Source organism: Oncorhynchus kisutch, linkage group LG13 (assembly GCF_002021735.2).
Source record: "Oncorhynchus kisutch isolate 150728-3 linkage group LG13, Okis_V2, whole genome shotgun sequence".
NCBI lineage: Eukaryota > Metazoa > Chordata > Actinopteri > Salmoniformes > Salmonidae > Oncorhynchus > Oncorhynchus kisutch.
The window spans coordinates 4003254-4017091 of NC_034186.2; the positions used below are offsets into that span (position 1 = coordinate 4003254).

The 13838-nt window shown below is 45.5% G+C and overlaps 1 protein-coding gene across 1 annotated transcript in view; it reads right to left on the reverse strand.

Annotated features, from left to right (window-relative positions):
* The window catches only part of sned1 (sushi, nidogen and EGF-like domains 1), a 149389-nt gene that overhangs the window by 1558 nt on the left and 133993 nt on the right, over positions 1-13838 (reverse strand). Inside the window, exons 25-29 of the mRNA XM_031838183.1 lie at positions 13668-13809; positions 13245-13327; positions 12983-13075; positions 12728-12844; positions 9421-9508 (exon numbers count right to left, since the gene is read on the reverse strand). Of these exons, the coding sequence (XP_031694043.1) occupies positions 9421-9508; positions 12728-12844; positions 12983-13075; positions 13245-13327; positions 13668-13809 (523 nt within the window). The remainder of the gene's footprint in view (positions 1-9420; positions 9509-12727; positions 12845-12982; positions 13076-13244; positions 13328-13667; positions 13810-13838) is intronic.

Consider the following 13838-nt stretch of genomic DNA (forward strand, 5'->3'; position numbering starts at 1 on the left):
GGAGGATATATACAGGGTGTTACGGTACAGAGTCAATGTGGAGGCTATATACAGGGTATTACGGTACAGAGTCAATGTGGAGGCTATATACAGGGTATTACGGTACAGAGTCAATGTGGAGGCTATATACAGGGTGTTACGGTACAGAGTCAATGTGGAGGCTATATACAGGGTGTTACGGTACAGAGTCAATGTGGAGGCTATATACAGGGTATTACGGTACAGAGTCAATGTGGAGGCTATATACAGGGTATTACGGTACAGAGTCAATGTGGAGGCTATATACAGGGTATTACGGTACAGAGTCAATGTGGAGGCTATATACAGGGTGTTATGGTACAGAGTCAATGTGGAGGCTATATACAGGGTATTACGGTACAGAGTCAATGTGGAGGCTATATACAGGGTATTACGGTACAGAGTCAATGTGGAGGCTATATACAGGGTATTACGGTACAGAGTCAATGTGGAGGCTATATACAGGGTATTACGGTACAGAGTCAATGTGGAGGCTATATACAGGGTGTTACGGTTACAGAGTCAATGTGGAGGCTATATACAGGGTATTACGGTACAGAGTCAATGTGGAGGCTATATACAGGGGGTATCGGTACAGAGTCAATGTGGAGGCTATAGACAGGGTGTTACGGTACAGAGTCAATGTGGAGGCTATATACAGGGTATTACGGTACAGAGTCAATGTGGAGGCTATATACAGGGTGTTACGGTACAGAGTCAATGTGGAGGCTATATACAGGGTATTACGGTACAGAGTCAATGTGGAGGCTATATACAGGGTGTTACGGTACAGAGTCAATGTGGAGGCTATAGACAGGGTGTTACGGTACAGAGTCAATGTGGAGGCTATATACAGGGTGTTACGGTACAGAGTCAATGTGGAGGCTATATACAGGGTATTACGGTACAGAGTCAATGTGGAGGCTATATACAGGGTATTACGGTACAGAGTCAATGTGGAGGCTATATACAGGGTATTACGGTACAGAGTCAATGTGGAGGCTATATACAGGGTATTACGGTACAGAGTCAATGTGGAGGCTATATACAGGGTGTTACGGTACAGAGTCAATGTGGAGGCTATATACAGGGTATTACGGTACAGAGTCAATGTGGAGGCTATATACAGGGTATTACGGTACAGAGTCAATGTGGAGGCTATATACAGGGGGGTACCAGTACAGAGTCAATGTGGAGGCTATATACAGGGTATTACGGTACAGAGTCAATGTGGAGGCTATATACAGGGGGTACCAGTACAGAGTCAATGTGGAGGCTATATACAGGGGGTACCGGTACAGAGTCAATGTGGAGGCTATATACAGGGTATTACGGTACAGAGTCAATGTGGAGGCTATATACAGGGTATTACGGTACAGAGTCAATGTGGAGGCTATATACAGGGTATTACGGTACAGAGTCAATGTGGAGGCTATATACAGGGGGGGTACCAGTACAGAGTCAATGTGGAGGCTATATACAGGGGGGTACCGGTACAGAGTCAATGTGGAGGCTATATACAGGGTGTTACGGTACAGAGTCAATGTGGAGGCTATATACAGGGTGTTACGGTACAGAGTCAATGTGGAGGCTATATACAGGGTATTACGGTACAGAGTCAATGTGGAGGCTATATACAGGGTATTACGGTACAGAGTCAATGTGGAGGCTATATACAGGGTATTACGGTACAGAGTCAATGTGGAGGCTATATACAGGGTGTTACGGTACAGAGTCAATGTGGAGGCTATATACAGGGTGTTACGGTACAATGTGGAGGCTATATACAGGGTATTACGGTACAGAGTCAATGTGGAGGCTATATACAGGGTATTACGGTACAGAGTCAATGTGGAGGCTATATACAGGGGGTACCAGTACAGAGTCAATGTGGAGGCTATATACAGGGTATTACGGTACAGAGTCAATGTGGAGGCTATATACAGGGGGTACCAGTACAGAGTCAATGTGGAGGCTATATACAGGGTATTACGGTACAGAGTCAATGTGGAGGCTATATACAGGGTATTACGGTACAGAGTCAATGTGGAGGCTATATACAGGGGGTACCAGTACAGAGTCAATGTGGAGGCTATATACAGGGGGTACCGGTACAGAGTCAATGTGGAGGCTATATACAGGGTGTTACGGTACAGAGTCAATGTGGAGGCTATATACAGGGTATTACGGTACAGAGTCAATGTGGAGGCTATATACAGGGTATTACGGTACAGAGTCAATGTGGAGGCTATATACAGGGTATTACGGTACAGAGTCAATGTGGAGGCTATATACAGGGGGTACCAGTACAGAGTCAATGTGGAGGCTATATACAGGGGGTACCGGTACAGAGTCAATGTGGAGGCTATATACAGGGTGTTACGGTACAGAGTCAATGTGGAGGCTATATACAGGGTATTACGGTACAGAGTCAATGTGGAGGCTATATACAGGGTATTACGGTACAGAGTCAATGTGGAGGCTATATACAGGGTATTACGGTACAGAGTCAATGTGGAGGCTATATACAGGGTATTACGGTACAGAGTCAATGTGGAGGCTATATACAGGGGGTACCAGTACAGAGTCAATGTGGAGGCTATATACAGGGTATTACGGTACAGAGTCAATGTGGAGGCTATATACAGGGTATTACGGTACAGAGTCAATGTGGAGGCTATATACAGGGGGGTACCAGTACAGAGTCAATGTGGAGGCTATATACAGGGTATTACGGTACAGAGTCAATGTGGAGGCTATATACAGGGGGTACCAGTACAGAGTCAATGTGGAGGCTATATACAGGGTATTACGGTACAGAGTCAATGTGGAGGCTATATACAGGGGGTACCCAGTACAGAGTCAATGTGGAGGCTATATACAGGGGGTACCAGTACAGAGTCAATGTGGAGGCTATATACAGGGTATTACGGTACAGAGTCAATGTGGAGGCTATATACAGGGTATTACGGTACAGAGTCAATGTGGAGGCTATATACAGGGGGTACCAGTACAGAGTCAATGTGGAGGCTATATACAGGGTATTACGGTACAGAGTCAATGTGGAGGCTATATACAGGGTTTTACGGTACAGAGTCAATGTGGAGGCTATATACAGGGTATTACGGTACAGAGTCAATGTGGAGGCTATATACAGGGGGTACCAGTACAGAGTCAATGTGGAGGCTATATACAGGGTATTACGGTACAGAGTCAATGTGGAGGCTATATACAGGGGGTACCAGTACAGAGTCAATGTGGAGGCTATATACAGGGTATTACGGTACAGAGTCAATGTGGAGGCTATATACAGGGGGTACCAGTACAGAGTCAATGTGGAGGCTATATACAGGGTATTACGGTACAGAGTCAATGTGGAGGCTATATACAGGGTATTACGGTACAGAGTCAATGTGGAGGCTATATACAGGGGGTACCAGTACAGAGTCAATGTGGAGGCTATATACAGGGGGGTACCGGTACAGAGTCAATGTGGAGGCTATATACAGGGTGTTACGGTACAGAGTCAATGTGGAGGCTATATACAGGGTATTACGGTACAGAGTCAATGTGGAGGCTATATACAGGGTATTACGGTACAGAGTCAATGTGGAGGCTATATACAGGGTATTACGGTACAGAGTCAATGTGGAGGCTATATACAGGGGGTACCAGTACAGAGTCAATGTGGAGGCTATATACAGGGTATTACGGTACAGAGTCAATGTGGAGGCTATATACAGGGTATTACGGTACAGAGTCAACGTGGAGGCTATATACAGGGTATTACGGTACAGAGTCAACGTGGAGGCTATATACAGGGTATTATGGTACAGAGTCAATGTGGAGGCTATATACAGGGTATTACGGTACAGAGTCAATGTGGAGGCTATATACAGGGGGTACCAGTACAGAGTCAATGTGGAGGCTATATACAGGGTATTACGGTACAGAGTCAATGTGGAGGCTATATACAGGGGGGTACCAGTACAGAGTCAATGTGGAGGCTATATACAGGGTATTACGGTACAGAGTCAATGTGGAGGCTATATACAGGGGGTACCAGTACAGAGTCAATGTGGAGGCTATATACAGGGGGTACCAGTACAGAGTCAATGTGGAGGCTATATACAGGGTATTACGGTACAGAGTCAATGTGGAGGCTATATACAGGGGGTACCAGTACAGAGTCAATGTGGAGGCTATATACAGGGGGGTACCAGTACAGAGTCAATGTGGAGGCTATATACAGGGTATTACGGTACAGAGTCAATGTGGAGGCTATATACAGGGTATTACGGTACAGAGTCAATGTGGAGGCTATATACAGGGGGTACCAGTACAGAGTCAATGTGGAGGCTATATACAGGGTATTACGGTACAGAGTCAATGTGGAGGCTATATACAGGGTTTTACGGTACAGAGTCAATGTGGAGGCTATATACAGGGTATTACGGTACAGAGTCAATGTGGAGGCTATATACAGGGGGTACCAGTACAGAGTCAATGTGGAGGCTATATACAGGGTATTACGGTACAGAGTCAATGTGGAGGCTATATACAGGGTATTACGGTACAGAGTCAATGTGGAGGCTATATACAGGGTATTACGGTACAGAGTCAATGTGGAGGCTATATACAGGGTATTACGGTACAGAGTCAATGTGGAGGCTATATACAGGGTATTACGGTACAGAGTCAATGTGGAGGCTATATACAGGGTATTACGGTACAGAGTCAATGTGGAGGCTATATACAGGGTATTACGGTACAGAGTCAATGTGGAGGCTATATACAGGGTATTACGGTACAGAGTCAATGTGGAGGCTATATACAGGGTGTTACGGTACAGAGTCAATGTGGAGGCTATATACAGGGTGTTACGGTACAGAGTCAATGTGGAGGCTATATACAGGGTGTTACGGTACAGAGTCAATGTGGAGGCTATATACAGGGTGTTACGGTACAGAGTCAACGTGGAGGCTATATACAGGGTATTACGGTACAGAGTCAACGTGGAGGCTATATACAGGGTATTACGGTACAGAGTCAACATGGAGGCTATATACAGGGTATTACGGTACAGAGTCAACATGGAGGCTATATACAGGGTATTACGGTACAGAGTCAACATGGAGGCTATATACAGGGTATTACGGTACAGAGTCAACATGGAGGCTATATACAGGGTATTACGGTACAGAGTCAACATGGAGGCTATATACAGGGTATTATGGTACAGAGTCAATGTGGAGGCTATATACAGGGTATTACGGTACAGAGTCAACGTGGAGGCTATATACAGGGGGTATCGGTACAGAGTCAATGTGGAGGCTATATACAGGGTATTACGGTACAGAGTCAATGTGGAGGCTATATACAGGGTGTTACGGTACAGAGTCAATGTGGAGGCTATATACAGGGTATTACGGTACAGAGTCAACGTCTACTAACAGGTGTAGTAGACCTGAATACAACAGGTGTAGTAGACCTGAATACAACAGGTGTAGTAGACCTGAATACAACAGGTGTAGTAGACCTGAATACAACAGGTGTAGTAGACCTGAATACAACAGGTGTAGTAGACCTGAATACAACAGGTGTAGTAGACCTGAATACAACAGGTGTAGTAGACCTGAATACAACAGGTGTAGTAGACCTGAATACAACAGGTGTAGTAGACCTGAATACAACAGGTGTAGTAGACCTGAATACAACAGGTGTAGTAGACCTTACAGGGAAATGCTGAATACAACAGGTGTAGTAGACCTTACAGTGAACTGCTGAATACAACAGGTGTAGTAGACCTTACAGTGAACTGCTGAATACAACAGGTGTAGTAGACCTCACAGTGAACTGCTGAATACAACAGGTGTAGTAGACCTCACAGTGAACTGCTGAATACAACAGGTGTAGTAGACCTCACAGTGAACTGCTGAATACAACAGGTGTAGTAGACCTTAGTGAAATGCTGAATACAACAGGTGTAGTAGACCTTACAGTGAAATGCTGAATACAACAGGTGTAGGTAGACCTCACAGTGAACTGCTGAATACAACAGGTGTAGGTAGACCTGACAGTGAACTGCTGAATACAACAGGTGTAGTAGACCTTACAGTGAAATGTTGAATACAACAGGTGTAGTAGACCTTACAGTGAAATGCTGAATACAACAGGTGTAGTAGACCTCACAGTGAACTGCTGAATACAACAGGTGTAGTGGACCTGACAGTGACCTGCTGAATACAACAGGTGTAGTAGACCTTACAGTGAACTGCTGAATACAACAGGTGTAGTAAACCTCACAGTGAACTGCTGAATACAACAGGTGTAGTGGACCTGACAGTGAACTGCTGAATAAAACAGGTGTAGTAGACCTTACAGTGAACTGCTGAATCAATGTCAGAGTCAATGTGGAGGCTATATACAGGGTATTACGGTACAGAGTCAATGTGGAGGCTATATACAGGGTATTACGGTACAGAGTCAATGTGGAGGCTATATACAGGGTGTTACGGTACAGAGTCAATGTGGAGGCTATATACAGGGTATTATGGTACAGAGTCAATGTGGAGGTTATATACAGGGTGTTACGGTACAGAGTCAATGTGGAGGCTATATACAGGGTATTACGGTACAGAGTCAATGTGGAGGCTATATACAGGGGGTACCGGTACAGAGTCAATGTAGAGGCTATATACAGGGTATTACGGTACAGAGTCAATGTGGAGGCTATATACAGGGGGTACCGGTACAGAGTCAATGTAGAGGCTATATACAGGGGGTACCTGTACAGAGTCAATGTGGAGGCTATATACAGGGGTTACCGGTACAGAGTCAATGTGGAGGCTATATACAGGGTGTTACGGTACAGAGTCAATGTGGAGGCTATATACAGGGTATTACGGTACAGAGTCAATGTGGAGGCTATATACAGGGGGTACCGGTACAGAGTCAATGTGGAGGCAATATACAGGGTGTACCGGTACAGAGTCAATGTGGAGGCTATATACAGGGGTACCGGTACAGAGTCAATGTGCGGGGGCACCGATGCCGAGGTAATATGTAGTTAGAGTTAAGTAACTATGCGTAGATAACAACAGAGAGTAGCAGCAGTGTAGAAGGTGGTGGTGGGGGGGTGGCAATGCAAACAGTCGGGGTTGCCATTTGATCAACTGTTCCGGAGTCTTATGACTTGGGGGTAGAAGCTGTTTAGAAGCCTCTCGGACCTCGACTTGGCGCTCCGGTACTACTTGCCGTGCATTAGCAGAGAGAACCGTCTATGACTAGAGTGGATGGAGTTTTTGACAATTTTTAGGGCCTTCCTCTGACAAATCCTGGTATAGAGGTCCTGGATGGCAGGAAGCTTGGCCCGAGTGATGTACTGAGCCGTATGCACAACCCTTTGTAGCGCCTTGCGGTCGGAGGCCGATCAGTTGCGATACCAGGCAGTGATGGAACCCGTCAGGATGCTCTCGATGGTGCAGCCGTAAAACCTTTTGAGGATCTGAGGAGGTTTTAAAGTTGCCTCTTCACGACTATTGGACCATGTTAGTTTGTTGGTGATGTGGACGCCAAGGAACTTGAAGCTCTCAACCTGCTCCACTACAGCCCCGTCGATGAGAATGGGGGCATGCTCTGGGGTCCTCCTTTTCCTGTAGTCCACAATCATCTCCTTTGTCTTGATTACGTTGAGGGAGAGGTTGTTATCCTGGCACCACACGGTCAGATCTCTGATCTCCTCCCTATAGGCTGTCTCGTCGTTGTCGGTGATCAGGCCTACCACTGTGTGTCATCGGCAAGCTTAATGATGGTGTTGGAGTCGTGCCTGGCCGTGCAGTCATGGGTGAACAGGGAGTACAGGAGGGGGCTGAGCACGCACCCGAGGGGCCCCAGTGTTGAGGATCAGTGTGGTGGATGTGTTGTTACCTACCCTTACCACCTGGGTGCGGCCCATCAGGAAGTCCAGGATCCAGTTGCAGAGGAAGGTGTTTAGTCCCAGGGTCCTTAGCTTAGTGATGAGCTTTGAGGGCACTATGCTGTTGAACACTGAGCTGTAGTCAATGAACAGCATTCTCACATAGGTGTTCCTTTTGTCCAGGTGGGAAAGGGCAGTGTGAAGTGCAATAGAGATTGCATCATTTGTGGATCTGTTTGTACAGTATGCAAATTGGAGTGGGTGTAGGGTTTCTGGGATAATGGTGTTGATATGAGCCATGACCAGCCTTTTAAAGCATTTCTTGGCTACAGTCGTGAGTGCTACGGGTCGCTAGTCATTTAGGCAGGTTACCTTAGTGTTCTTTGGCACAGGGACTACGGTGGTCTGCTTGAAACATGGTATTACAGACTCGGACAGGGAGAGATTGAAAATGTCAGTGAAGACCCTTGCCAGTTGGTCAGCGCATGCTCGCAGTACACGTCCTGGTAATCCGTCTGGCCCAGCGGCCTTGTGAATGTTGACCTGTCTTACTCACATCGGCAGCAGAGAGAGTGATCGCACAGTCTTCCGGAACAGCTGGTGCTCTCATGCATGTTTCAGTGTTATTTGCCTCGAAGCGAGCATAGAAGTAGTTTAGCTCGTCTGGTAGGCTCTTGTCACTGGGCAGCTCTCGGCTGTGCCTCCCTTTGTAGTCTGTAATGGTTTGCAAGCCCTGCCACATCTGACGAGTGTCAGAGCCGGTGTAGTACGATTCGATCTTAGTCAGGTATTGATGCTTTGCCTGTTTGATGGTTCGTCGGATGGCGTAGCGGGATTTCTTATAAGCTTCTGGGTTAGAGTCCCGCTCCTTGAAAGCGGCAGCTCTTGCCTTTAGCTCAGTGTGGATGTTGCCTGTAATCCATGGTTTCTGGATGGGGTATGTACGTACGGTCACTGTGGGGACGTCATCGATGCACTTATTGATGAAGCCAATGACTGATGTGGTGTACTCCTAAATGTTTGACACTCACAGGTAACACTACTACTACTACTACTACTACTGCTACTACTGCTGCTACTACCGCTTCTACTACTACTAATGCTACTACTACTACTACTACTACTGCTACTACTTCTGCTGCTGCTACTACTGCTGCTACTACTACTACTGCTACTACTACTAATGCTACTACTACTACTACTACTACTACTACTACTACTACTGCTACTACTTCTGCTGCTGCTACTACTGCTGCTACTACCGCTTCTACTACTACTAATGCTACTACTACTACGACTGATGATGCTACTACTACTACTACTACTACTACTGCTACTAGTCTAGTACTACTGATACTACTATTACACAGTATATACTATATGCATCTGTAAAGGCTTCAGTATACCAAGATTGAGGGTGACATCAGTCCTGACAGGTACAAACATGCACAGGATATCACTGTTGTCCGCAGTTTGACACTCACAGGTAATGGCAGACTTCACCCACCCAGACGGGCATGCTCTTTGTTTCAGAGTAGAGGCGGGTACACGGGTGGGGCAATCGTTGGCAGACTGCAGTCGGGGTTGCGGCGGGACAAAGATAAACAGAGAGAAAGGTATTAAAGCCATGAGAATCTTTGGACCAGAGGAAGCAACAGTTACAAGGCTGTTAAATGTGAGATGAGGGACTGAGGAGAGAGGGCGGAGGAAGGGGGAGAGGAAGGTATGGAAGGAGGAAGAGAGGAAGAAGGGAGGCAGAGAGGAAGGTATTGAACAGAGTAATACTCAATCATTAGGCATCAATGCCAAAGGAACTGAATAATATTAAGAAATGCTATAGATGGAAGGAAAGTAGTGTGGAAACCTACCGTAAAAACAATTAGGCAACAACCAATTCAATCCCTTTTAGACAACTTCCTGGACAAAACGTTCCACTGTAATATTGAAGGTGTAAACTTGGCAGTAGAAAACTTAACAGTATATTTGACCCTCTCAGCTTCCCTATCAAATCTAAAAATCTATATTTGACCTCTCAGCTTCCCTATCAAATCTAAAAATCTCAAATAGAAAAACGAAGAAAATGAACAACAATGACAAATGGTTTGATGAAGAATGCAAACACCTAAGAAAACATTGTGACCCAGAACACCTGAGCATACGCCTTCAATATGGTGAATCACTAAAACAAAACTACGGACAAAGAAGGAGCAACACGTCAGAAATCAGCTCAATGTAAACTGAAGAATCCGTAGACTCTAACCACTTCTGGGTAAATTGGAAAACACTAAACAAACAACAACACAAATAATTATCTATCCAAAACAGAGATGTATGGGTAAACCACTTCTCCAATCTTTTTGGTTCTATAACAAAGAATAAAGAGAAAAAACATATACATGATCAAAATACAAATCTTAGAATCAACTATTAAAGACTCCCAGAACCCACTGGATTCTCCAATTACATTGAATGAACTACAGGACAAACTACAAACCCTTCAACCCAAAAAGGCCTGTAGGGTTGATGATATCCTCAATGAAATGATAAAATATACAGACCACAAATTCCAATTGGCTATACTTAAACTCTTTAACATCATCCTCAGCTCTGGCATCTTCCCAAATATTTAGAACCAAGGACTGATCACCCCAAATTTGACCCCAATAACCACCGTGGGATATGTGTCAACAGCAACCTTGGGAAAATCCTCTGCGTCATCATTAACAGCAGACTAGTTAATTTCCTAATTGAAAACAATGTACTGAGCAAATGTCAAATTGGCTTTTTACCAAATTACCGTATGACAGACCACGTAGTCACCCTGCACACCCTAATTGACACACAAACAAACCAAAACAAAGGCAAAGCTTTTGACTCCATTTGGCATGAGAGTCTGCTATACAAATTATGGAAAGTGGTGTTGGGGGAAAAACCAGCACCTAGACCTTCTGCACAGATTCTGCCAGACCTGGGCCCTGACAGTAAATCTCAGTAAGACAAAAATAATGGTGTTCCAAAAAAGGTCCGGTCGCCAGGACCACAAATATAAATTCCATCTAAGCACCGTTGCCGTAGAGCACACAAAAAACTATACATACCTCGGCCTAAACGTCCGCTCACCAACCACGAATTCACGAAATGGGACAAACACCAAATTGAGTCTCTGCAAAAATATCCCTCCGTGTTCAACGTAAAACACCAAATAATGCATGCAGAGCAGAATTAGGACGATACCCACTAATTATCAAAAACCAGAAAAGAGACATTCTACAACCACCTAAAAGGAAGCGATTCCCAAACCTTCCATAACAAAGCCATAACCTACAGAGAGATGAACCTGGAGAAGAGTCCCCTAAGCAAGCTGGTCCTGGGGCTCTGTTCACAAACAGACCCCATAGAGCCTCAGAACAGTAACACAATTAGACCCAACCAAATCATGAGAAAACAAAAATATAACTACTTGACACATTGGAAAGAATTAACAAAAAAACTGTGTGTTTGACTATGTACAGACTATGTACAGTGAACAAAGACTTGCTACTGGCTCTCAAGAGAAGACAGGCTATGTGCAGACTCAGTGAGCATAGCCTTGCTATTGAGAAAGGCAGTTGTAGGCAGACATGGCTCTCAAGAGAAGACAGGCTATGTGCTCACTGCCCACAAAATGAAGTGGAAACTGAGCTGCACTTCCTAACCTCCTGCCAAATGTATGACCATAGAGACACATATTTCCCTCAGATTATACAGATCCACAAAGAATTCAAAAACAAACCAGATTTTGATAAACTCCCATATCTACTGGGTGAAATTCTAGTGTGACATCACCGCAGCAAGATTTGTGACCTGTTGCCACGAGAAAAGGGCAACCAGTGAAGAACAAACACCATTGTAAATAAAAACCCATATTTATGCTTATTTATTTCCCCTTGTGTACTTGAACTATTTGTACATTGTTACAACACTGTATATATATAATATGACATTTGTAATGTCTTTATTGTTTTGAAACTTCTGTATGTGTAATGTTTACTGTTCATTTTTATTGTTTATTTCACTTTTGTTTATTATCTACTTCACTTGATTTGGCAATGTTAACACATGTTTCCCATGCCAATAAAGCCTCTTGAATTGAATTGAATTGAGAGAGGACAGAGAGATATAGGACAGAAAGATAGGGAGGGAGAGAGAGAACAGAGCGATAGGGAGGGAGAGAGAGAACAGAGAGATAGAGAGGGCGGTAGGGAGAGACAGGACAGAGAGATAGGGAGGGCGGTAGGGAGAGACAGGACAGAGAGATAGGGAGGGCGGTAGGGAGAGACAGGACAGAGAGATAGGGAGGGCGGTAGGGAGAGACAGGACAGAGAGATAGGGAGGGCGGTAGGGAGAGACAGGACAGAGAGATAGGGAGGGCGGTTGGGAGAGACAGGACAGAGAGATAGGGAGGGCGGTAGGGAGAGACAGGACAGAGAGATAGGGAGGGCGGTAGGGTGGTAGGGAGAGACAGGACAGAGAGATAGGGAGAGGGGTAGGGAGAGACAGGACAGAGAGATAGGGAGGGCGGTAGGGCGGTAGGGAGAGAGTGAGGACAGAAAGAAAGAGTTTTTGTCTGAGAGGAGAGAAATAAGGAGGAAGGGGGGGCAGAGAGGAAGGGAGAGAGAGGGAGGAATTTGGCACTCCTCCCTGGTGATTGATGGTTTTAGGAAAGGAATGAGTCTGACTGAGGGTGTTTGGGGCAGGAAATGCATTGAAGAGAAAGTGGTGGGGAGGGGAGGGAGAAAGACATAAACTTACACAGCTCACACTGCCTGCCCTTGAACCCAGCTGCGCAATTGCAGATGTATGAGTCGCTCCCCTTCTCACATGTACCCCCGTTCAGGCAGGGCAGGCTCTGGCAGTCCCGGGACGACTCTGAAATACAGCATACTGTTGTCAGGACCCCAAGCAGAGAAAACCAGCAGCTCGGGTTTCACTAAGGCTGCAGACGTCCCAAATGACACCCTACAGACAATTTCTGATTGATTCTCTGTCCTGCTGTAGAGAACCTACCAGGCCCCTCCTCTTCCTCCTTCCTCTCTAGTGCAAGGCCGATTTGATTAGTTGTCTCCTCCATCTTCTGGAACTGATTAGGAAGCTCAGGCTCTGCAAGGCAAAAAAAAAAGAAAAGAAGAAGGATGAACTGTTTCTAAGGAGGTATTGAGCGAGATATATTGACACTTCACAAAGTTCTTACTTGTGTCAGGGCACACCATCATCACTGTTAAATAGGCTGTTTTGCATTATGATATATGGGGGTTATGATACCACTTACTAGTGCGGTGTCTGATGACCTTTCTGGGCAGGCTCGTGAACTTAGCTGTTATCCTCCCCCTTCCATCAATCAGTTCTGTGTATCTGGAAGTGAACAAATGATGGCCGAAGCTTTTAGAGAGACAAGATAGATAGAGCCTGAGAGAACCAACCTTAGCATTAAATAGTCTGTTTACAACTTAGCAGTGTAAGAACAATTTCTACAATACGTGCGCAACACTGCTCTCTAGTGTCTCATAGACTTGATAACTTAACCCCCCTACAGCCAATCTCTGTCTGTCTATCTGTCTCTCTCTCTCACTCACTCACTCACTCACTCACTCACTCACTCACTCACTCACTCACTCACTCACTCACTCACTCACCTGGGCATCTCTTCAGAGTGCTCTCTCTCTCTCTCTCTCGCACTCACTCACTCACTCACCTGGGCATCTCTTCAGAGTGCTCTTTGTCTCCAGTCACCCCCAGGTCCTGAGATTCAGACGGGGCTAGAGTATGACTCACAGGGGTTCCCCCGACAGACGGTCTCTCCCTCGTCCTCCCTCCCCGTCGCTCCTCCATCGGTACTGGTCCAGGTAGAGTTAAAGTTAGTTGC